Here is a 22,850-nt window from a genome sequence, read left to right as displayed (position 1 = left end):
GAGGGATATCGCACCCCCTTGGTCCTCACATGGTTTCCCCAGAACTCGCGGAGACTGCCTGGCTGTGGTCGGTAAGGGTGACACCCCGGGCATTCCACTCTGGGGTAAGAAAGACGCGGGGCAACCTCAGTCTCCGCATCTGCGAAACGGGCAGGAGGGTGGGCACCTGGGGCGCATGCGCACGCGCCGCACCGACTCGGAGGCCACGCCCGACGGCCGGTCGAGGTGCGTTCTGGGTCCCGGAGCGCGGTGAGAGCTAGGGCTGCGACCCGGGGCGGGGCGTTCCCGGCCCCGCCCCCCCACTGCCCAATGAGCGACATTACGCGTGCGCGGGGCGGTGGGCGTGGCCTCGTCGTGCCCGCCTCTTCCCGGTGTGCCTCGCGGCCGCAGGCGCTGACGTGGCCGCCGTCAGCGCCGCCATCTTGTGGGAGCGAAACCAACGCCTGGCTCGGAGCAGCCGCCGCTGAGGTGAGGGCGCGGGGCGAGCCAGCGGCCGGGGTCGGGGCCGGGGGTCGGGGCCGGGGGCAGGGCAGCGTAGGGCTCGCGGGGGCTCTCGACCGCTGCGGGGCGGCGGGGCCGGGCGAGGCTGGGGCCGGGCGCGGCCGGGCCGGGATCGGGGCCGAGAGGGCCGGGGCCGAGAGGGCCCGGGCGGCCGGGCCGGGCGGGAGGGCAGGCGCGCCTCTCGGGCCCCGCTTCGCCCCGCGGCTTCGCCCGCTTCCTCCTGCCGCGGCCCTCCCGCGGCCGCCACGGCCGGAAGCGCGCCCGGGACATGGGCTCTTCGGGCAGCCGGGCTCCCTGCCTCCGGCTCCGCTCGTCGCCCCTGCCGAGGCGGCACCCCGTGCGCGCCGAGGGAGCCGGCTGCCGGGGCCGCGGGCCGCCCCGAGGAGGGGCCAGCCGGCCGCCCTCCGTCGCGGCCCTAGCTTGGGGACGGGGAAACTGAGGCTGGGCGACCCGAGACGCGTCAAGGTCACGCGGTGGCGCGGGCTTGTGCCTTAGCCTCCCGAGGACGGGAGCCGGGCAGCGAGGGGCGGTTCGGTGGGCCGGGGCCGCGGCCGCCGGCCTGGCTTCGGAGTGGGAGGAGCTGCACTGCGGACCGAGGGCCCGGAGTGCCCCGCCGTGCCCGTGCCGGGCTGCACTCGCAGAACTTCCCTGGCCGAGCCTGCGAGTGCGCCTCCCCGAGCCCCCCGGCCCGCGCCAGGCAGTCTGGGGCCTGCGGACGGAGGTCCGGCCCATCCTCGCGCCAGCTCCGGCTGGTTTCCTGGTGCTGTCCTGGGTGGGAGCAAGGGCCCGGAGGCGGGCGGAGCTGTAACCTGCCTGTGGAACGTGTGCTCGAGCCTCCACTGCCGAGCGAGGCCCATTGCACAGGGTGGTTGCACAGTCGCGGTGGCCATGGCTTGTCAGATGGTAGCTGGACCGTTGTTCAGCACCTAAAGAGCGGGTACTGGCTGGGAGAAGGGAGCATCTTCCCATTCCATCCAAACAGCAAGTGGCTGCCTAGCAGACTTTGGGTGGGACTGCACATGAACAGGAAGGGAAGGTCTGTGGCTGTTGTCGGTGGTCCCAGAGCTGCTTGGTTGGTGTCACTTCTGATACTGGAATGGTCGATTGTAGTTCTTGTTTCAGAACTGGTAGTCAGCAGTTTTTCCTGCCAGCTGGTTCTGGTGTTTTCTGTCGCGTCTGTCCAAAGACTAGTGAGATGCCACAGTGGGTGGCGTGCTTGCCACCCGTGGCCTTGACCAGTCTCTGACATACATCACTTGGTGGGTGGTGTCCTTACTTCATCTGTGTTTTCATAGCACAAGTTGCCAAAACTGAGGACTTGAAACCCCAGTGTTACTAGCAGGGTCCAAAGTTGAGAGATGAGTGGTGTGTCAGTCACAGATCAGTTGATCCTCAGGTGTCTTGTTGAAAACTATCCTGAGTTGCTGGAACACTGGCAATAGGCTTTTGCCCATGAAGCAGATACACAGAATCACTACTTCAAAAAGGTTTATGGACTGGGGTGTAGCTTAGTGATAGAGTGCTTGCCTAGCATGCCCAGGTCCTGGGTTCCATCTCCAGCACCACCAAAAAGGGGGGGGGGGGATATATATATATATATATATATATATATATACATATATGTATATACACACACATATAGATATAGATACACATGTATATATATTACAGTTGATTTGGCTAACAGCTGATTCACATATGTTCTACCCATCATGGAAAGAAAGTAGAAAGCAAAAACTTGTTCTATACCCTTGTAAATCGTGTAGTTGAGCTATTTGCTGTGCCTCTTGCGCAGTTCAGTATGGAGAGAGGGAGAGAGTAGAGGGTGTTCAGATCTTCACCTTCCAGACGTCTCTGCCCAGGACTGGGCAGGCTTGAAATTAGAGGAAGGGATGTTTGGCTTTTCAGTTTTAGTGCAGCAAAAGGTAATATGGCTTGGCAGCCATAGAGTGTAACTAAACAAGAGAAGAAACCTGTTATGCAGGTTCGTGGGATAGTATGTTCCTATTTCCTGTGGTTTGAGAGAGTTGAATTCATTTATTTATTTTTTTCAGATTCTTCAAGTTAAATGTGACACTTATGTGTGGATTTAAATCTGCTCTTAATCACAAGCCCAGCTTACCAAGCTTTTCCAGATACTCCTCTGAGAGCTGAGCAGATCATCAGACCCCTTTCAGCACAGGCCTGCAATACCATTCATTGCCTCTTCCTTTTGACTCTTTTGGGCCACCTCCCTTTTGACCTTTCTCCTTCATAAAATGAGGATCATTAAAGGAAGTAAAATTCACATCTGTCAGAGGTAGCTGGGAGAGAAACATGAAAATTTCTTTCAGTAGGAATCTTAAATAAGAATTTCCTTTTTTGTGCCGTATCACTCCTCATTGGAAGTGCATCTGCAGGTACACACAGATTTAGAGGCATTGGGATTCCTGGCCCATGCACAACACTCAGGTTCCTATCTTCTTGTGATTGTTATAAACCCTTTGAAGAGCAGTTGCAGCTCACAGGTGACAGCTGTGCAGCCATATCACTGTTCAGCATTTTCAGATAGGTCATACGGCCTGATTAACTGGAAAAATGTTGCACAGTTAAAACACATCCAAGGTCTTTGTTCCTAGGAGAATCTCTTGTGCCTCACCCAGAGTCCTGTCACACCAGCTTGCCACCAAGGTTGGGAGGTGTGGTAAGGATGTCTGATCAGGGCCTACCTCCATATTGTCCCTAACTCGTCCTTATTTCCTGAATTTTATTCATAGTGGTAACAGGGCTTGGCAGGGATTCAGTTTAGTCAAATCCTTTTTTTTTTTTTTTTTTTTTTTTTTTTTTCCCAGTGCCGGGGATTGGACCCAAGGCCTTGTGCTTGCAAGGCAAGCACTCTACCAACTGAGCTACATCCCCAGCCCCCAGGGATTCAGTTTAGAAGGCACATATTTCCCCATACTTCTGAGACCCAGGGGTCACTATGAATAGGAAACTTGGTTATGATCCATGCACATACCAGAAAGAAGTTTGTGGTACATTTCAAAAACCTAAGAAGAACCTGTTAAAGTAAATTTTACTCCTTTCTAAGTGTGGTGGTCTTGCCTTAATCCCAGCTACTCAGGAGACTGAGGCAGGAGGATGGCAAGTTCAAGGTCAGGTTGGGCAACTTAATGAGATGCTGTCTCAAAATAGCAATGAAAAAGGGCTGGGGATGTAGCCCCTGGGTTCATTCCCTAGTAGTGCAAAGAGTTGTACTCCTTAAATAGATGCTAGCAGGCTAGGGTAATTTCCAAAGAGCTTCTGGTGGTAGATGACCATATATGAGATCATTTAGCATCTCTTTGTCTGTGCCTCACATCAGAATACTTTTGCTGTACCACATATCTAAACAGAAAACTTTTGGGGCCAAATTCTCCAAGTATGCTTTGGTTGTTTTCAATAAAAGGTAGTATTCTATCAGTATGTTTCAGGTACAAGTGGCCAAGAAGAGGATTTCTAGATTTTATCTAGGCTTGTTTCTGAAGAGTAGAAATGAAGGCAGAGTTAGATGTACCTGCCAGGCGATAAGTTTGATATCCTGTAAAGCTACCTGTCTTCTCTAGGTGAGACTGCAGTTCCCACTCATTAAGTCCATTAGTCCAATTTAAAAATACTATATCTTTTGACAACTTTGGTGGTGAAATTTTGCCCAAAATACAGCATTTAGCATTTCTCTTCTGTCAAAATGATACCCAATCCTGAAATTACCAGGGAAATTAACCATAACATTACTTTAATAGTTGGAGGTACTTGAGGTCAGGTTTTGTGCACACTCCACTCCCTCTCATGTTTTGACATTGAACAGAGCAGCAGAGATGGAGTACTTTTGCCTTCAGCAGTTCACAGTGTCTCTGCAGGCCTGAGTCTCCACACTGTTAGAGTCACAGGAATTTTCAGACTGAACCATACCATGCATAGGTTGAAACAACACGGCATTCATTGTTAACGTTGTAGGTTTTTATCAGACTTACTAGTTGTTAAGAAAAGCGTATCTTCAGATACATGTGATTGATCTTCTTGGTCCCAAAGGCCCTGATAACTTCTTTAACCATTGCTTTCTACCCCTATGATTGTAAATCATCAGCAAGGGGCCTAGCAGAAGAAGATGGGGGAGGCTCTGCTCAGCAGGAGGCACAAATCTGCCTGTGCTAGTGGAGCCTCTATCCTAGTGCGGATGCCATTTGGCAGGTGACATGTGAGCAGAGATGTGAAGGAATGAAGGATCTGCATCTTCTCCATTGCCCCAGGACAGTTGGCGCAAGGGTCCTGAGGTGGGTAGGTCTGGATTTGCCTACGTAGATTGCCTGCTGATGGGTGGTCCTGGGCTTGAGCACTGTACTGTCCCCAGAAAGGGCATTTTGAAGTTCGTGGGAGCATTTTTGGCTTTCCCAGGTTGGGAAGCAGCCCTGGTGCTTGTTGGCAGCAGCAGGAATGCACTTTCATGTAGGTGGGAAGTCTGTCTGTAATATCCTGAGCCTGATGTGTTTTACAGACAAAGCTTTTTTTTTGCTTGTTTTTGGCATGATTTTAACGTGTTCTCAATTTTCCAGGAATGCAGTTATTGTGTTTTGTTCTCTTAAGAACTTTACCAAGAGTTGTTCTTTGTTTCCAGGGGGGAAAAGTCACTTCATAGACCTGACATGCCCTTGAGGTTGGTGCAGCTGGCACACAGTGCCCCAGTGGCCTGGGTAGGGCCACTTTCTGGCCACCTCCCTCCATCCTTGGGATGGCTGTACCCAGCACTGAAGCACACCTTTCAGTAGAAGTCATTTCCCTCTATCTCCTGGTGACGTCATTGCTGGGACAGCCTTGAGGGTTCTCTGCAGGGTACAGTTGGTGTGTGCATGTCAGTTAGGTTGTCTGTTGACTGCCTTTTGGAGTGGCAGATATGTTTTAGAGCATGTTTTGATACAGTATGGGGGAAGGGGAGGGGAGATGGCATGTCACCAAGGGTTGAGTCTGAAAAACTGGATGAAGTTGCTTGGGGTTACACTTTTGGAAAAGCTGGACTTGTTTATGTGGGGTCATATGTAGGAGCCATGTTCACTTGGAGAGCAGAGACAGGTGCTAGGCTTTCCAGACACTGGGGCTGCCAGGGGTCTGGAGTGTGGCCAGAGACAGGCTCAGCTAGGACAGTGTCCTCCGGAGCTTGTGTGTGTGGTGAGGGTCCCTGTCCCTTTGTATGTCTGGCAGACCCTGGTGGGTTAGGGTGGGACCTGAGAGCCAGGGAACCTGGTAACTGCTCCTTCCACCTCCACTTTGCTCTTCTGTTTCCTCTGGAAGAGCAAGTCTTCAAAAGAAGTGGGCTGCTTCCTGCCTGCCTTCCTACAAAACGAAAGTTCCCTAAGGCAGAGATCAAATTTTAGAGATTGGCTTAATCACTCTTGAAGCCTTGGGAGGCCCTGCCCCCTCTGAGTGGTTTGAGGAAACACTGTTGGGCTCTCTGGGAGCTTATTTTATGAAAGCGCCACAGCCATTAACTGTTCCAGTTCCCTTTTTATTAGGGTGTGGAAAGCGGCCTCCAGGACACCAGCTGCTTAGGCCTATCCTCCTGCAGGGAGGGAACCCTTCGTGTTCTATAGGCAACTTGTAGTTAAAGAGATGAATTGGCAAAGCTAAATTGCTGTGAATTGCCTTGCAGCAGAATAGAGCACTGGTCACCTTCTCTTCAAGTCATGTTTCCACTGATTCCTGGTTAGTGATGTTTAGTGTGGGCATCTGTTATGAAGCCTAAGTGTGTGCCTACTTAACTCTCCATGAGGAATTGGGGCGGGAGGCTTCATTGAGAAAGCCCAGCCATGCTGCAAGGTCATTGCTGCAACCAGAGACCTCTCAGTAAGATTTAGGAACGTGCGCTGCTAGTAAACTAGGGTTCTATGGATCTCAAGATGGAGGCTGGGGCATGGTCACCACCAGGGTCCTGTGTTGCCCCTCCCTTGGTTCTGCTCCACAAGGATATATTGCACCTGTCTGTGGCCAGCGCTGCCCTTAGTGCATAAGTATGCCCTTCATTTGTGTGAAGGGCTAGGTTCTGGGGCATGCAGCCAGCAAGACCTGGGGTCTTACCAGGAATCAAGGCTCTGCTCAGAGGGTATGGGGAGGGGCCATGAGCACCAGATTGACCCCACATGACAGTCATCTAACCCCTGGGGTGGGCTGAGTGTAAGGACTGCTGATTCGTGACTATAGGGTGACTGGGGCAGGCTGTGGGGCTGGCTCTGCCCCCTAACTACAGGGTGGTTTTTACTTGCATCTTGTGTTGTCGCTATAAGTTATGGTTTGCTCCATTTTCACTTTGGGCTGATGCAGATTTGTGTTTTCCAGTGACTGGTCTTTCAGACTTACCTGCGCTTCAGGTTGGGTAGAGGCTGTCAGTATCCTTCCTGCCAGAGTAGAAATGCGCCAGTGTCTGGGTTTTGCTGGTGCCCCTGGCCATGGACATGCAGTGATGAGGGGATGGCCAGGAAGTGTGGTTTTATTCTCAAAGGTCTTGTGCCCAGTGATGAATCAGGGTTCTCTTATTGAAAGAGAAGGGCAGAACAAAACACTGAGGGATGACTAGTGTCTGCTGCAAGGTTGGAGACATAGTCGGCAAGGTATTCCTGATACAAGCTCTAGAGAATCCTCCATGAATCCCAGAGTTGCGTGTTTCTTGAATTCCTTATTGAAGCTTCTGATGGAGGCCATGTGACAGCCCGTCTGGGTATTTGCTCAGAGCTACCCAGGTCTGAAGTTCATCAGACCTTAAGTGTGTTTGATGAAGTGCTTTGAGGACAGTTACGGTAAAAAAAAAATAGTGACTTAAACATCTGAATAATGGAGCACAGTAAAAATGTGCAGCAGTCGGTGGACAAATCTCTTTGGCATTTGAGCTACTGTGCTCTAGAAACTCAGCTCATGGATAGGCTCGTGAGTGAAACTTGTTTCTAAAAACAGCCTGTTTTCACCTTGGATTTCAAGCCTGCAAAGAGTGCTCTCACTTGAATTTTACTCATCGCCCACCCCACCTGAGCCGCAGTCCTAGAGGGTAGGAACACCCTTCCCTTAACTGAGAAGACCAGCAGCTGTGGGGCAACCACACAGGCTGTGCTCAGCTGGGATGCAGGGCTGGACCTCCACTGTGGACTGCTCCGTAGCAGCCTTTGGCACTGGATGAGCTCCTTCAAATGCCGGGAACTCTGAAGGTGTAGCTCTGGAGTGCTTTTGAGTGTACTTGTGTGTGCTCCTCTCCTCGGCAACTGAGCTTGGTCACCCTGGTTGAATGCATGCATGCCTGGGGTTGGGCCTTTTCCTGAGTGTGCTGGTTGAGTCTCACCTCTGTCACAGTTCTACAGGCCTCCAAGGTGTGTCTGCCTGCCCCCAGCGTCAGCACATTCAGTTTTCTTACACAGTTTTTATAAAATGGTGGCAAGATGTGCAGACCTAGAAACCTGGACTGTGACTGAGGGGCATGCAGTGACCTGAGGCTTTAGGGACAGATGTGCTAAGGCCCTGTGTTGTTGCACAGAAAGCAATGTGTGCAGAGTACTTATGTGGCCATGTCCCACACGAAAGTAGAGGAGCCACCTTTAAATTAAGAACCTCCTGTACTGGAATGAATCAGGCTTTCACACGACTGATTGTGCTTGAATAACTGTTGGAACATTGTTGTTCTTTGCTAATAAGTCTAAAAGAAAATGTTTTATAAGCTCCTCCAGAAAATCTTCAGATTTAAAAATTTTCCTCAAATTAGATATGAACTACTGATCAGTGCATTTTGCTGTAGATTACTTAATGCTATAATGAATTTGACTTTAATAAAGCTTTAAAAAAAAAAACAAACAAAAAAAAAACTTGCCAGGCGTGATGGCGCAAGCCTGTAATCCCAGCAGCTCAGGAGGCTGAGACAGGAGGATAGAGAGTTCAAAACCAGCCTCAGCAAAAGTGAGGTGTTAAGCAACTCAGACCCTTTCTCTAAATAAAATACAAAATAGGGGTAGAGATGTGGCTCAGTGGTCAGGTGCCCCTCCTGGTACCCGACCCCCAAAAAAAGAATTTTTTTTTTTTTTTTTTTTTTTTTTTTTTTTTTTTTTTTTTTGTGGTGCTGGGGATTTGAACCCAGGGCCTTGTGCTTATGAGGCAAGCACTCTGCCAACTGAGCTATATCCCCAGCCCAAGAATTCTTAATGTCACCAATTCTCCATGGTGACACATTGTGTGAACACATTGTGTGAGTCCTATTCATGAGGACAGCCCCTTGCTGAATCAGCAGCCCGAGAAGTCTGGGCCCTTGGACCCCATCCCTCTGTGCTCCATTTGTAGGTCCCAGAATTCCCTACCTGAACCTGTTGTTTTCCAAAGCCCAGTTTAGACAAGGGCAGTGTGACTTGTTCTGAGGTATCCCCGAGAGTTGTGGAGGGACAGTCATGGTGCTGGCTGCTAGTTGTCATCTTCTTCAGACCTGAACCAGTCGGGTGGCCTTCACTCCTTGAAGCTGTTCTTTCTTCTCACCCCTGCTCAGGAGGCCAGCAGGTTCTCTCCTGCAGAGAGAGAGACTCCAGACCAGAGACCACCTGCACTGGTGTCCTCTGCTTCTCATCAGAGAAGACATTGTGAAGGCCATATCTTGGCCTAAGGTGGAGCCCAAAGCCTGGCAGGAAAGAAACATCATGGGGCTACATGCCCTGTGATAGCGTGGGGTCACAGAAGGAAGGGGCAGGAGACTCTCAGGAAGTCTGTTCTCACTGCTTACTAATAACAGGGTAATTGAGAGGAACCTGAAAGGCAGGTTTGGCTTGTGTGCAGGGTTCTGGTGGAGGAAAGTTGACAGTGCCGAGGCTGGGCATTGCACAGTTGTTTGGGGCCTGCGCCTTGGCAGTGACTTTCTCCCACTGCAGAGGTTCTCTTGGACCTCCGCCAATGAAAGAAGCAGTGGATGATGCCCAGGCCCCACAGGGACATGGAGTGTGTTAAGGCAGGAAACCCTCCTTTGCCTGTGAGGACAGTAGGATAGGCTTAAGTGCTTATGGAGATGTGTCTTAAACCTGAGACTTCAGGCTCACCTCATCCTGGTTCCCCCACTCTATTGAGACTGCTTTTCCCCTTGGGGGCTCTAGTGCTTTAATCTGTTTTTAAAAAAGAAAACCACCTGTGGGGAAGGGGCTGTGACCACACTGTGGTCTCACAGCTCCTCTGTCCGGGACACTTCAAGGCAGGCCAGTCCCAGCACATGTGCTTCTGAGCATCCTTTTCATAAGAAGGCAGCAGTGGGCAGAAATGAATCTGAACAGGGTTGTCTCCAACTGCTCTCCATCTCCTTGAGCTCCCTTCTTCTCGCCCTGTCCTGGGTCCCTGTGGAAGATTGTATTTTCTTCCTTAGACATCTGGTTGGTAAGAGTGACGGTTGAGTCTTGTTCTCAGTGTGGAGAGAGTGTCAAGAGCATCACCTGAGCCAGCCTTTTGCCTGCTGGTGCTGCTTTGTCCAAAGTGCCATGGCCCAGGCCTCAGCCCACAGTGTGAGGATCCCCCTACGATTCCCCAGGTTCTTCCTTTGGGTTTCTTTTGCTCTGGCATTGACCTTCATATTGCTCCTCATTTTCCATCATTTTTCTTTTTGTTATGCTTTCTGAAAGTCTTCATTGTAAACTTTTCATTTTGGCTCTTAGTATTGTGTGCAATGTCCGTCTTGTATTTTTTCTTTGTTTCAGAATCCTGTTCTTATTTTGTAGACGTAGTATCTTTTAACCTGTTGGTGTTGAGAGTGGGTTTGGGTTTTTTTCTTGTTGTTTTGTTTTGCTTCTGTTTTTCCTTTGTGGTTTTTGTTTCTTCATTGTGTTGGCTATCTAATCTGGGGCCTTGAACATGCTAGTCAAGGGTGTTACCACTGAGCTACATCCCCATCCCTGTTTTTCCCTGTAGATAGGTTCCATCTCCTGTCTTTCTTGCTTCCCTCTGAATTCCTTTTTTGCCTGTTGGAGACTCTCACTGAAGGCTTTTTAAGAGAAGATGGGGCCTCCAGATGCTGAATCAGTGGGTCCTTGCATTGAGGCTGTGGACTGTCGAGTATATCTGCTAGGGTGTTCCAGGGCTCTCTGTGTGCCCACATCCCTGTCCTCCCTCCCTATGGTGTCTCCCTGGTGCATCTGTTCCTAGGATGCTCACAGCTGGACTCTGTCCACAACCTGTGTCCCAGGAGATCCAGCTTTCTGCATGGATGGGTGTTGGTCTCCTGGGTCCCCATGGGAGTCTTAGGATCCTGAAATTACTGTTACTCTTCCCTTACCCCAGCTGGTAAGAACTAAGGGTGGGAGCCATTGTGTATAGTCCTAAATGTCTCTTTCCTTTCCCCCCTGAGATTTGACTGCCCTGTGGGCAGTGCTTTCAGGACTGCTCGAGAGGTGGTGCTTGTCTGCTATATCACACAGGGGCTCTTACCTTCAGGGAGGTTGGCTACCCCAGAAAAGGGCCTATGATAGCAAAATCTGCTTCTGTTATAGACATTGAGTAATTTTTGAATACAAAATGTGCAAAGCCAAAAAGGAAAACTGTCCCAGGGCATAGGAGCCAGCATGAAGGGGCTCCAGGAGCTACATCTAGAACCAAGGTGATATCAAATCAGCGGGGCAGCTGGATCTAACCCATGGGAATACAGGTGCCCACTGAGCAGGCCATGTGGGTATCAAGAAATGGAGAAGGGGGGCTGGGGAGATAGCTCAGCTGGTAGAGTGCTTGCCTCACAAGCACAAGGCCCTGAGTTCGATCCCCAGTACCGCAAAAAAAAAAAAAAAAGAAAGAAAGAAAAAGAAATGGAGAAGGGAGGGTTTTCCTGCAGTGAGTGCTGCTGTACAGTAGCTGGAGGACGTTAGTAATATTTGACTGTCATCCCAGCTTTCAAGCAGACCCTTACAGCTGGGAGTCATCAGGGGTGCTGAAGCCCGAGGAGGTGTGGTGAATGCCCCTGGGTACACAGGGTTACTGGAGATAGGACGGTGGAGATCCACAGGCCGGTGCTGGGAAGACGGCCGTCCATGGCGACGGTAGTGGTTAAGTGCAGGTGATCTCTCCCACCCGTTGTGCCTGATTGACACCCAGTACTGTGGACTGAATGTATCCCCCAAGATTTGTGTGTGGGAGGTTGAACCCCAGTGCAGCAGTAGCGGGCAGGTGTCACAAGGCTCTGCCCTGGTGAATGGATCAGTGATACCTTGAAAGGGGCTTTCAGGAGTAGATTCTGTCTCCTGCTCCTCCACCCTCTGGAGGATGAGACAGAGCTCTGTCTTAGAACCAGATATGGAACCTGCCAGGCCTTGACTCTGGACTTCAGCCCTGGAGCCATAAGCAATGAACAGACATTGAAGAGGTGCCCTGTGTGGGGTGTTCTGTTGTGGCTGTCTCATCACCCTGTCTCACTTAGCTGCTTTGCCTTCCTGAGTTGCTTGTCAGTACACATCTCTTTGGTTTAAGGGCTGGACAGCCCCTGGTTATTGTCCTTTACTGTTAGTTCTAACAGTCTCTAATTTTCAGCAGTCAGCATTTGAAAAAGCAGTAAATCTGGGCTTAAAAACAACTAAAAATGAAAGTGTCGTGGATGGTAAGGCCAGGGCCTAGGCACCTTTCACCACCTCCCCAGAGGCACTTTAAGTCTTGGGCCAGGCTCCTCTTAATGATCTGGTAACAAATGACTTGCTTGGCACCTCCTGCATTTCATTTCTAGTGTATAGTATGGTTGTAGTATGGGTTGGCGTGTGTGCCCTTGTGGGAGCATGGCATCACGGAACCATGTGCTCCAAGGAACATTGTGCTTCTCAGGGCCCTGGCTACCTGGGTCATCTGAAATGAGAGGGTGGCGCTGGGACCTGAACTGGCAGAGAGACTGCTTGACCGGCTCAGGGGTTGACACCACCAGTGCTTCCTGGTGCGTCCTGTGTTGCGCTGCCCCCAGGCTGTACATGGAGCTCCTAGGCAAATGGGGGAGGTTTGGCCTAAGTCCTGAGACTGCAGTGCCACCTGCTCTCTAACCCTGCAGAGGGCCCTCCTAGTCCCTCCTCTCTAGTTGTGACTTGTCATTACTTGGTGGTGCAGTGGAGAGAGATGTTGAGTGGTTTTGGCCCCTTGAAAGCTGTGTTTGTAGCAATATTTCATGCCTCTGAAAACCCGATCTTCAGATGTATGCTTGCCTGCTCCCCAAGTATGAGCAAGTATGACTGTGTCAGATGTCCCTGCAGCCTGATGGCATTAGGACAGATGTGCTGGGAGGCAAGAGGTCGCTCTGGCATCTCTGCCTTCCTGGCCCATCAGCTAGGCTAGGCATCGGGCTAGTATCCTACACCCCCGTGGGATTTCAGGAGGAATAATGTCCTTGGATGGGTGGTTTGTCACACTGCAACATGGAAACAGGCCCAGGACACCTTGCCTCCCCAGGTCTCTGGCCAGTGTCGCTTCCAGCCACCCACAAGGATGGGGAATATCTTTGCAAACCTCTTCAAGGGCCTTTTTGGCAAAAAAGAAATGCGCATCCTCATGGTGGGCCTGGATGCTGCGGGGAAAACGACGATTCTATACAAACTGAAGCTGGGTGAAATTGTGACCACCATTCCCACCATAGGTGAGATGCCTGGATGGGCTGTGGCAGGGGCTGGTGGGGCTAGGGTGGGCGGGTCCAGGTTCCTGGGTGCAGAGGGCCCTGAGCTGAAATCTTGCCCTCAGGTTTCAATGTGGAGACTGTTGAGTACAAGAACATCAGCTTCACTGTGTGGGACGTGGGCGGCCAGGACAAGATCCGGCCGCTCTGGCGCCACTACTTCCAGAATACCCAAGGTAAGCATCTGACCCTCACCCAGGTCCTGTCTTCTGCTTCCTGGTAGAGGCTCTTGGGCCTTGTTGGCCAGGGCAGAAGGCCACACTATAGAATCATGGCCAGGAAAGCCACGTCCAGGGCTGCGAGGGCCGCCTGTGACCCTGCGACTACATCGTTGCCTGTGGGCACACTTGGGCGAGCTGTTGCCCACCTCTGCAGTAATGCTGCTGCGTTGCAGGCTTGATCTTTGTGGTGGACAGCAATGACAGAGAGCGTGTGAACGAGGCCCGAGAGGAGCTCATGAGGATGCTGGCTGAGGACGAGCTGCGGGACGCTGTGCTCCTGGTGTTTGCCAACAAGCAGGTAGGTGCCAGCTAGGAGGGGAGGGGCTTGGGGCCAAGCCCAGGCTCTGCACTGACCTGTCCTTCCCCACAGGACCTCCCGAACGCCATGAATGCGGCCGAAATCACAGACAAGCTGGGGCTGCACTCGCTACGTCACAGGAACTGGTACATTCAGGCCACCTGTGCCACCAGCGGGGACGGGCTCTATGAAGGACTGGACTGGCTGTCCAATCAGCTCCGGAACCAGAAGTGAACCAGAACCCCCCCCACCCCCTCACTTCCTCCTCTCCGCCCTCGCTTTCCTCTCATGTGGCAAACGTGCGACTCTGTGGTCCTGAGTGCCAGAAGCTGTCTCCATGGGTTGGTCAGTGTGCATCGCACCGTGCTGTACATGTGCAGACGCAGCCTGCAGCCAGGTTTTTATTTAATGTAAATAGTTTCTGTTTCCACTGAGGCAGTTTCTGGTACTCCTATGCAATATTACTCAGCTTTTTTATTGTAAAAAGAGAATCAACTCACTGTCAGTACTGAGAAGGGATTTAGGCATGTGGACACCTGGCCTCCAGGAGCTCCTGGGCTGTAGATTGGTGTTGGGATCCATTTGGTGGTTGGTTTTTAACCTGAACTCAGTGCATTTTTTAAAATATAAGATAAGGAGAACACTTGAACACACAGAAGGGAGACTATGCCTAGTGTACAGCCTGAATGCTAGTCCATCGGATCAGCTGTTCCCTCTGGGAACACAAAGACGGTGACACAAACCGCCATCCACTGCATGGTCCCATAGAGACCCCGTGACTCGCCTGTCTGGGGTCACTTGCATTCCATAGCGTTGTGCTTGTACTTGTGCTCACAGTCACCTGGGCGGGCTGGGAGGGCCACTGTGGAGGACACAGGGCCCAGACACGCCCTTGGCTGGCGTGTGGCCAGAGCAGCAGCCCATGTTCCCAGTGCCCACTCACTCTTGCACCCGCTCGGCACGCTGGCAGGTCTGGGTCTCACCAGCGTGAGTGCGAGCAAGCTGGGAGGGCTGGTCCACTCCAGACCCACAGGCCCCGGAGCACCCCCATCTCCATGTGTGAAGTAGCTTCCTCCCTCAGCCTGCAAGGGTCCGATTTGCCATCGAAAAAGACGACCTCTACTTTTTTCTTTTGTATTTTGATAAACACTGAAGAAGCTGGAGCTGTTAAATTTATCTTGGGGAAACCTCAGAACTGGTTTATTTGGTGTCGTGGAACCTCTTAATGCTTTCAGTACACAATTAGTAATCAACTGTTTTGTATACTTGTTTTCAGTTTTCATTTCGACAAGCACTGTAATTATAGCTATTAGAATAAAGTCTCTTAACTATTTCAGAGGCTCCAGTGTTTTTGTCCCTGCAAAGTGGGCAAGGTGGGAAGGAGCTGTTTTCATGCTAGAAGTGCAGGTGGTACCTTGCTGCCTCTGGAAATCTCACTTCTACCATGTAAGGATCCTCCAGCTCAACAGTGCCACAGGAGGTGGCTAAGGCAGGAGTCAGCAGATGCCTTGGGGGCCTCAGCTCCTCAGTTCTCTGCAGTTGGCATGGCATGCAGGTCCAAAGTACACTTTTCTTTGGACAGTGTCCCTAGGGAGTGGCTGCCCTGGAAGATAGGCCTCACCTTCATTTCCTAGGACAGGAGATAACAGCAATCTCCATTTAGGCCGACCATGTGCAGGGCTGAGGGCATGGTACAAGTCACAGTCCAGACCTCTGGGGGATAGCTTCAGGGTCTGTCCTAGGCTACACTTGCATTTTCAAATTTCTTTTGGAATCAGAAGCAAAACTAGGCATCAAACAATCCAGCCTGGGCTCTGCTGTCCAAGCAGCTCCTGAGTGAGTGTAGCAGTCTAGCCCATTGGCAAGGCAGGCTAAACCCCCTAGGCAGGCAGACAGGTACCCAGAGGCTCTAGATACCCCACCACCTGACCCTGTCATCAGCTACCCAGCCATCAGGCAGCTCCACACTACAGCCAGGCCAAGACCACGCTGAATGCAAGGCCATGCCACTGTCTCCCTCCAGTGGGGCTCTGGTCACTCACGCTAACCGTTCATTCTGTGGTACACCTCTAGTTTTAAAATATTTATTTAAGTACAAAGAGCGAGTCTGTACAAAAAGAAATAGAGATAACCACACTTGGTTATGGCTAAACCTCTGGTGGGCCTGGATGGCTACAACCGCTGACAGGAGTCTGGCCTCTGCAAGAGGCTCTTAGGCAGGTACGGATCTTGTCTGGTGGCAAGCAACCAGGGATGGCTGTCCCAGAACCCTGTGGGTTCTGTGGGTACCCAGGCTCCCGTCACAGGAACCTGGAGGATTACCACAAAGCAGGGCCCTCTAAGTCGGCCAGCCAACTCCCACAGTCTGGCAAGCACAGTACACAGCCTTTGCCTCAACCCAGACAGGAGGCGAGCAGGCTGGGAGGAGCTGGCCAGCACCCAGAACACCTGAGGCCCAGTCCTCTCATGACCCACAAAGTGCAGTGGTGGGCAGGGTCCCAGCTCAACAGCCAGGGCTCTGGCCTCCATTGACCCAGCTGCAGTCTCAGGCATCAGAGCCTCTGTCCTGTCGTCTGTAGGATGGGCTCCTTCCACTGTCCCTGCTGTGTGCCCGCTTCTTCCTCTTGCAGCAAGGGGAAGAGGAATCGGAATCATGCCTCTGGCGCCCAGATCTGGAAAAACAAGGACAGCCAGACACATTCAGAGGAAGGACCCTGAGTGGGCAGCACCCCCACCCAGCTCTTAGATTCCAGGAGCCCCAGGGCCCTGCTCAGGGCTGCCTGGCCACACCATCAGGCCCCAGCCAGCATTGGGTCCCCAAGGCAGAGCTGAGTCTGGACCTACCGAACAGGAGAAGGGGATGAGGAAGAGCCATCAGCCTCTTTCTTGTAGTCTTTGTCCTTCCTCTTCTTCTGTTTCTTGTGTTTCTTCTTTTTCCTTTTCTTCTCCTTCTTGCTTTTCTTGTGGCTTTCAGTGCTTAAGGGTGAATATAAAGCGTGAGGCCTCCCTAGCACTGGGGTCAGCAGGCGCCAGCTGAGGGCTAGGGGGGTCCGGCCTGCAAGCACTGTGGTGCTCAGCACCTGCCCGTGGCCCGTGGCTCTTTAAGTTTACAGTAGTAAAGGAGCTTAACAGGCTCCTCAGTCACTGGTCCACATTTCAAGTACTGGACAGTAACGTGGCCCATGGACACCACGACCGAAAACACTTATGGAGCACCCTGTTGGGGACAGAAGCATTGCAGGCCAGTGTCTGCTGGGGATCTCGGGCCCCACCCCCGCACCTCCTTTAACCTCGGTGGTGTATCCACCCACGTGGCCCCAGACTTGAGCAGGACACCCGCCAGGGCCGTGGGCGGGGCTGTCCCTGCCAGCGCTCTACTCCTACCCACAAGCACTCCCCAGGGGGCACCGTGAGACACGGTGGCTGTGCTCCATCTGCCCCATCTGCCGGGACTCGGGCCCGCGCCTCACCTCGGTTCGGCCTCCTCCTCAGCGCGCGGCCGCCTCCTGGAAGCAGGGCAGGTGCCCGGGCCGCTGCTGTCCACGCGGTGGTGCTGCGGGGGAAGCAGCACCGTGGGGAGGGCACGCGGGGCGCCTCGGGGTCGGCCCGCCGGCCCCCAGGCTCTCCCCACCCCCGCCCCCAGGCTCCCAGGGCCCTGGGCGGGGCGCGGTTACCGTGAACACCGACAGTCCCAGCTTGGCAGCCTCCTTGTCCTCCCGGGACAGGGCCACGCGGCCCGCGGAGCCACTGTGGGGACAGCGCGGTGAGGACGGCCCTGGACTCCCGCCCAGCCCCCTCCCCCGCCGACCCACCGCACCTGGCGCTTCCCAGCCCCAGCAGCCGGTCCACACCCTTCTCCTCGGGGTCGCCTCCCTCCCGCTTGCAGATCTCCACGAAGTCCTGCGGGCGCAGAGAGGACGGTAGGCGCTCGGCCAACTGACGGACCCGCGCCGCCCCCGGGGTGCCGGCCCGCCTTACCTCCTTGCTCAGGCCAGTGGGCTGCTTCCGCACGTTCCTGTAGCCACTACGAGGGCCAGAGAGCTGTCAGGGCTGCAGGCTCGCCCCGCCCCGCCCCGCCCCGGCTCCGCCCAGGCCCCGCCCCGCCCCGCCCAGGCCCCGCCCTCCAGCCCCGCTCACTCACAGGGCGGCCAGCAGCGCCTCGCGCTCCGCCTCCCGCACGGCCGCCAGCTCCTCCTCACGGCTCGGCCCCTCGCGCGGTGCGCGGTCCTTAGCGTACCAGGTGAGGTCGCGGCCCTTCTGCCAGCGGCCCACGGGCGCCATCAGCGAGTTGCCCAAGTAGTTCTCTCTCTGCTTGTCGGTCTTCACGTCCTCCCAGTTGAACTGATCCTGTCCGCCGCGCACGCCGCCACGGCTGGAGCCGAACATGGCGCCTGCGCCAGGGCCGCCGGAGGGCCACCAGCGAGCGCGGGACACTGGACAGGACTGCTCTGCCGATCCGGACGCACGCCGTGACGTCACACCCCGGCCACCCCAGGCGCCTGCGCAGTGCATCGTCCGGGCCGCCTTCGCTCCGCCCCACCGCGAATCTCGTCCTTGTTTGCCTGCTCGCCACGCCCACCCGGCCACGCGCGCCTGCGTAGTGCGTCATTCAAGGATCCTGGGTTCCACCGCCTCAATCCCGCCGGCTCGCGCGCCTGCGCACTGCCCTCAGGGCAGGAGGGCACTACGTAGAGGCTGGACCCACCGGAGGTCAGGGCCGGGACATCACCGAGAAGTCCACCGTGTACACTGCACCAGGACCCGGAGCGGCCTGCGAGCTCCGGTGGCAGTGGGTGACGAGGGCCCCGCCCGTGCGGACTCCAGGCGCAAGGTCTGGTGGTCGTGAAAATTCCCTGCCGGTGTTGGCAATGCCCAGGTTGTTGCCCACCACGAAGAAAACTGGCTCTGGCCGAAGCAGATTCCTTCAACACCGAATACCTGTGTAACTGCGTACCCAGCCCTTTGCTGCAGACATCCCCTCTTGCGGTCCCTTGTGAGGATAAACTGCAGCCCTCTAAGCAGTTTCCTAATAAGTGCTGTGGCATTGCCCTGGCAGTTCCTGCTTCCTTTTTATGGTTGCCATCAACCCTAAATGGGGAGACACCTAGCGTCCTGTTGTTTTTGTTACCCAGTCCCTGGACTTGCAAATAGCAACCCAGGTAGAGACCGCCTCACATTTACCATGCATTTACTCAACGTATGCACTGAACACCTACAAGGGGCAACACGTGAGTCTCTGGGTAAACCTGAGCTTGCGTCCTGATTTTGAAGAATGCTCCCACAGACCCATGGGAGCAGAAGCACGGGGCATGGGTGGTCTAGGGGAGCCAAGCAGGGAGGAAGCAGTGGACACTGGGCAGCAGTGTGGGCCACTGTAACAGGAGAATCCGGTTGGAGCAATAACCCTGAGTGCTCCTGAGACTGGAAGGTAGAGCTGGGGGTTTCTGGATGCTTCCTTCCCTGGGTGCCCACGAGCTCCACGGCTTTGCAGCTCTACCTAAATCTCCTGGTTTCACCTACACCTATCCCAAACCCTCCAGTCTGCTGAGCCCCACAGCCCATGTGGCTCTGAGCAGGTGCTTTTATGTGTATATGCATATGGTGTGTACTGAACTCTAAGGAGGGGACTGAACGCAAAGGCTCTCTGCCTCTGACCGACACTCCCAGCTTCGGGACAGCATCTTGCTGAAGTGCCCAGGCTATCGAACTTGCCATCCTCCTCCCTCAGCCTCCTGCGTTGCTTGGATTATAGGCCTGTGCCGCCACATCCAGGTTGAATTTTTGGAGTGATGAGTTGTTATGTTGGGCACATACCTAAAGGAAGACACTGACAAGAGTTGGTGATTTCAGGTTCATGTAATTTACAGTGTCCTCAAGCCATCATCACTTCTTAGTCCTGATCCAAAACTGTCTGTAACGCTCAGGGTCAAAGTCATCAGCAAGCTCTGGTTCTTCCTCCTTGTGTCTGAGCTGAGCCTCTCGTTTCCGCAACCTGGCCCGGCGCTCCTCAGGAGACAGGGCATCCAGGTCTAAGGGCATCTGAGTGGGAGAGAGGTCAAGGTGTGTCCCCACACCTTGTTCTGAGCAACGGAACTACCGAGATGATACACTGGGCTTCACAGTCGCTTGGTGTCTTCTACACTGAGTCAGCTTGATTGTTTTTAGTGCTGAGGATCAACCCAGGTCCCTGTACATACTAGACCACTGCACTTCCTATGAGCTACATATATCCTCAGTCCAATTTTTATACATTGTTTTTTTCCCTCCCTTAAAAGCTTTTTTCTTTCTTTTTTTTTCTTTTATGGTACGAGGGATTAAACCTAGGGGTGCTCTACCACAGAGCTACAACCCAGCCCTTTTTGAGACAGATTGCTAAAGTTGCCCAGGCTGACCTCAAACTTGTGATCCTGCCTCAGCCTCCTGTGTTGCTGGGATCACAAGCCTATACCACTGCCCCCAACTAAGCTTTCATTTTATTAGTAGAGATTTTTTTCTGCCCCATTTTTCCAAATTTGTTTTTTAAAAAATACAGTGACTTGCTCATCCTGTCTGGTGCTTGGAGAGAATTCTGGTCTAAACCATCGTCCTCTCCTCCAGTAGCCTGTTCCTGACTCTGATAGTGCATTACTGTGACCACAACTACACATCTGTCCTCATCCAGTGGCCACAGGCCCACCACCATGGTTTGGCCTTCATCAGGGCTCCAGGCAACACCTGGCAATGGAAGCTTACTGTCAGCATGCGACGAGGCTCCCTGTAGCGGATGTGGATGGTGGAGCCGTCCTGTTTGACCAGCAGCACCGGGTAGAGGCGTGCATAGGCCTGGCGACGCAGGCGAGTGAGAAAGGCCCGGCTGCTGTCGGCCAGCCAGGAGGATGTGTGCAGGTGGCAGACCCTAGGGGCATTTGTCTTCGCAACACTCTGCTGGAGCAGGCTATGGAGAAACAAGGAAGGGCTGGTCAGTGGATGATGCTGGGGCAGAGAGCACCAATACGGTCAGAACAGCCAGAAATCAGCTGCCAGGAATGCCAGCAAAGTTTAGTGATCCACACCTGAGGGTCCTTGAGGGGCTACAGGCCATGGTGGGCCTGTACCTCTGGCCCCACCAACAGGAAGAGGCCACAGTAGGTGAGTGAGGGCACATTTCTCCCAGTACCAATGAGCTGACAGGACCAAGCAGCTTAACACAGCCCTCTCCTGGTGAGTGGTGGGCCTGACAAAAATCCTGATGGGCCTGAAAGTCCATGCTTACCCAAGCAGGCTGCCCACAGCTGCCATTCTTCTTCAGATTTCGTCAGTCACTGGTACTGGTATGTAACCTGCTAGCCAAGGAAAGGAGAGAGTTCTACAAAAAGGTTTTTCCATTTCATTGATCTTCATAAAATCCCGACCAGGAAAGATATGCAGGTCTCTGACGTGCATATCAAGTTATATGGGGTATTTATTCTAGGAGTACCCTGCAGATACCAATATCCATAGATCTTAGGTCCCACATATGTAACGGCAGTACTTGCATACGATTTATACATATGCTCCCAAATACTTTAGATCATTATAATACCTAATAGAATAAAAGTGCTACATAGTCATACTAGATTATTTAGTGTATACCAAGGGGGGAAATCTCAAAATTGGTGATCTCAAGGACTCTCTTGCTAAGAAACTTTGTATTTTGGGCCTGAACTGTGCTCTGAATGTACTTGCTAAGAACAGCTTGTAAATGCAGAACTGAAGCAGTCTGCATGAGCAGCTTCCACTTGCAAAATCTGTAATTGGTTAAACCTCTGGATATAGAGGAAGAAAAATAATTACCAAGTCACTTGCCAGTCAATCCACTAACTCATTGATCTTCCTGGATTAGAATAGCCTGTAAAGGTTTGTCCTAAAAGCAGCTGCCGGAGTTTTACTCTGGAAGATCTTGAGTCAGACTCTGCCAGGGCCCAGGCTCACCCATTCCAGAGGGTTATAGAGCCAGGGAAGCACTCTGCAGTACAAATGGTGGACCCTGGCTCAAGCCCTGCCAAGATACTTGCTAATTTTCATAAAAACGGCGAGGTGAAGATTATCATACCTGCTTAAATTAGAGAAAGGAAGCCCAGGGCCACTTTTCCTATGCCTCAATTCCCAGAGAAGTCTGCACAGGCGCCTGGGGTGGAGGCCAAATGCCTTCCAATACTCAGATTCGAGGACACAAGACCGCACTGTGGGCAGGCGCGCAGATTTCTTTAGGCGGTTCCTTTCTAACCAAGGAAGGGAAGCGAGGGAAGGGGTCCCGCTGTCTCAAAAATGGAAATCGCGCTCCTCAGCGTGCTCTGCCCATGACCTCCCGCTCCCTCGGCCCCAGAGGGTCACCTGGACGAGCCCCTTGCCCACTCGCGGTCTCCCTCCTACCCGACACCAAAGCAGCCGGGCTCCGGACAGGGCGGCCCGGCCTCCCCCTGAGGCGCACTGTCTCGGCGAGAGCCCCGAGACCAGCGTTCCGGACCTGCCCTGCGCTCGGCGGGCGGAGGACGGCGGAGCCCCAGAACCGCCCCGCGCGACCCCGACTGCGCGTCGCGCCGCACTGACGCGCGGAGGCGGGGCCGGCGCGGCGGTGACGCGTTCTGAAGGCGTGGCTAGCGCCGAGTGGGCGGTGCCGTGACGTGGGTGGGCACGAGCCCGCGGCCTGTGCTCGCGAGAACGCGGGGCCCGTGAGGCGGTTTCTCGGTTCAGAACTCCGCCCGCAGGCCTGGGCGACTGTACGGATGCTGGCCAGAAAAGAAAGGGCGGCGGGAGAGGCCCAGACGAGCGCGGCCGCCTGCCTCCGGCTGGTGCGCCGGCCGTGGGGGACAGGGGCCCGGTGGTGCGCCGGCCGCTGGGGGACAGGGGCCCGGTGGTGCGCCGGCCGTGGGGGACAGGGGCCCGGTGGTGCGCCGGCCGCTGGGGGACAGGAGGCCCGGTGGTGCGCCGGCCGCTGGGGACCGGAGGCCCGGTGGTGCGCCGGCCGCTGGGGGACAGGGGTCCGGTGGTGCGCCGGCCGCTGGGGGACAGGAGGCCCGGTGGTGCGCCGGCCGCTGGGGGACAGGGGCCCGGTGGTGCGCCGGCCGCTGGGGGACCGGAGGCCCGGTGGTGCGCCGGCCGCTGGGGGACCGGAGGCCCGGTGGTGCGCCGGCCGCTGGGGGACAGGAGGCCCGGTGGTGCGCCGGCCGCT

At 54.0% G+C, this 22,850-nt stretch overlaps 3 protein-coding genes across 6 annotated transcripts; 1 reads left to right on the top strand and 2 right to left on the bottom strand.

The window, feature by feature from the left end:
- The first annotated feature begins 294 nt into the window (after positions 1-294).
- Positions 295-15,000, top strand: ARF1 (ARF GTPase 1). The gene is made up of 5 exons (XM_079146052.1): positions 295-468; positions 12,922-13,105; positions 13,207-13,317; positions 13,536-13,660; positions 13,733-15,000. The coding sequence occupies exons 1-5, from the start codon at positions 310-312 to the stop codon at positions 13,892-13,894; spliced, it is 741 nt and encodes a 246-aa protein (XP_079002178.1). The 5' UTR covers positions 295-309; the 3' UTR covers positions 13,895-15,000.
- Positions 15,001-15,969: 969 nt separating this feature from the next.
- On the bottom strand, positions 15,970-19,232 carry LOC306664811 (multiple myeloma tumor-associated protein 2 homolog). Its single transcript, XM_079145912.1, has 7 exons — positions 17,802-19,232; positions 17,639-17,684; positions 17,478-17,560; positions 17,335-17,407; positions 17,131-17,213; positions 16,505-16,636; positions 15,970-16,332 (listed from the first exon to the last, which is right to left on the bottom strand). The coding sequence occupies exons 1-7, from the start codon at positions 18,170-18,172 to the stop codon at positions 16,206-16,208; spliced, it is 915 nt and encodes a 304-aa protein (XP_079002038.1). The 5' UTR covers positions 18,173-19,232; the 3' UTR covers positions 15,970-16,205.
- Positions 19,233-19,501: 269 nt separating this feature from the next.
- MRPL55 (mitochondrial ribosomal protein L55) lies at positions 19,502-22,241 on the bottom strand. Of its 4 annotated transcripts, none has more exons than XM_079145914.1 (5): positions 22,052-22,241; positions 21,732-21,900; positions 20,913-20,982; positions 20,393-20,594; positions 19,502-19,699 (listed from the first exon to the last, which is right to left on the bottom strand). In XM_079145914.1, exons 3-5 carry the CDS (start codon positions 20,936-20,938, stop codon positions 19,544-19,546), a joined length of 384 nt encoding a protein of 127 aa, XP_079002040.1. In that variant the 5' UTR covers positions 20,939-20,982; positions 21,732-21,900; positions 22,052-22,241; the 3' UTR covers positions 19,502-19,543. The 4 variants fall into 4 exon arrangements, with proteins under 4 accessions (XP_079002040.1, XP_079002039.1, XP_079002042.1 ...); XM_079145913.1 differs by having other exon boundaries at positions 20,913-20,979; XM_079145916.1 differs by lacking the exon at positions 21,732-21,900.
- Between the last annotated feature and the right edge of the window lie 609 nt (positions 22,242-22,850).

Source organism: Sciurus vulgaris (genome assembly GCF_902686455.1).
Source record: "Sciurus vulgaris genome assembly, chromosome: 6".
Classification (NCBI taxonomy): Eukaryota; Metazoa; Chordata; class Mammalia; order Rodentia; family Sciuridae; genus Sciurus; species Sciurus vulgaris.
This window is presented reverse-complemented; position numbering and strand designations above follow the sequence as displayed.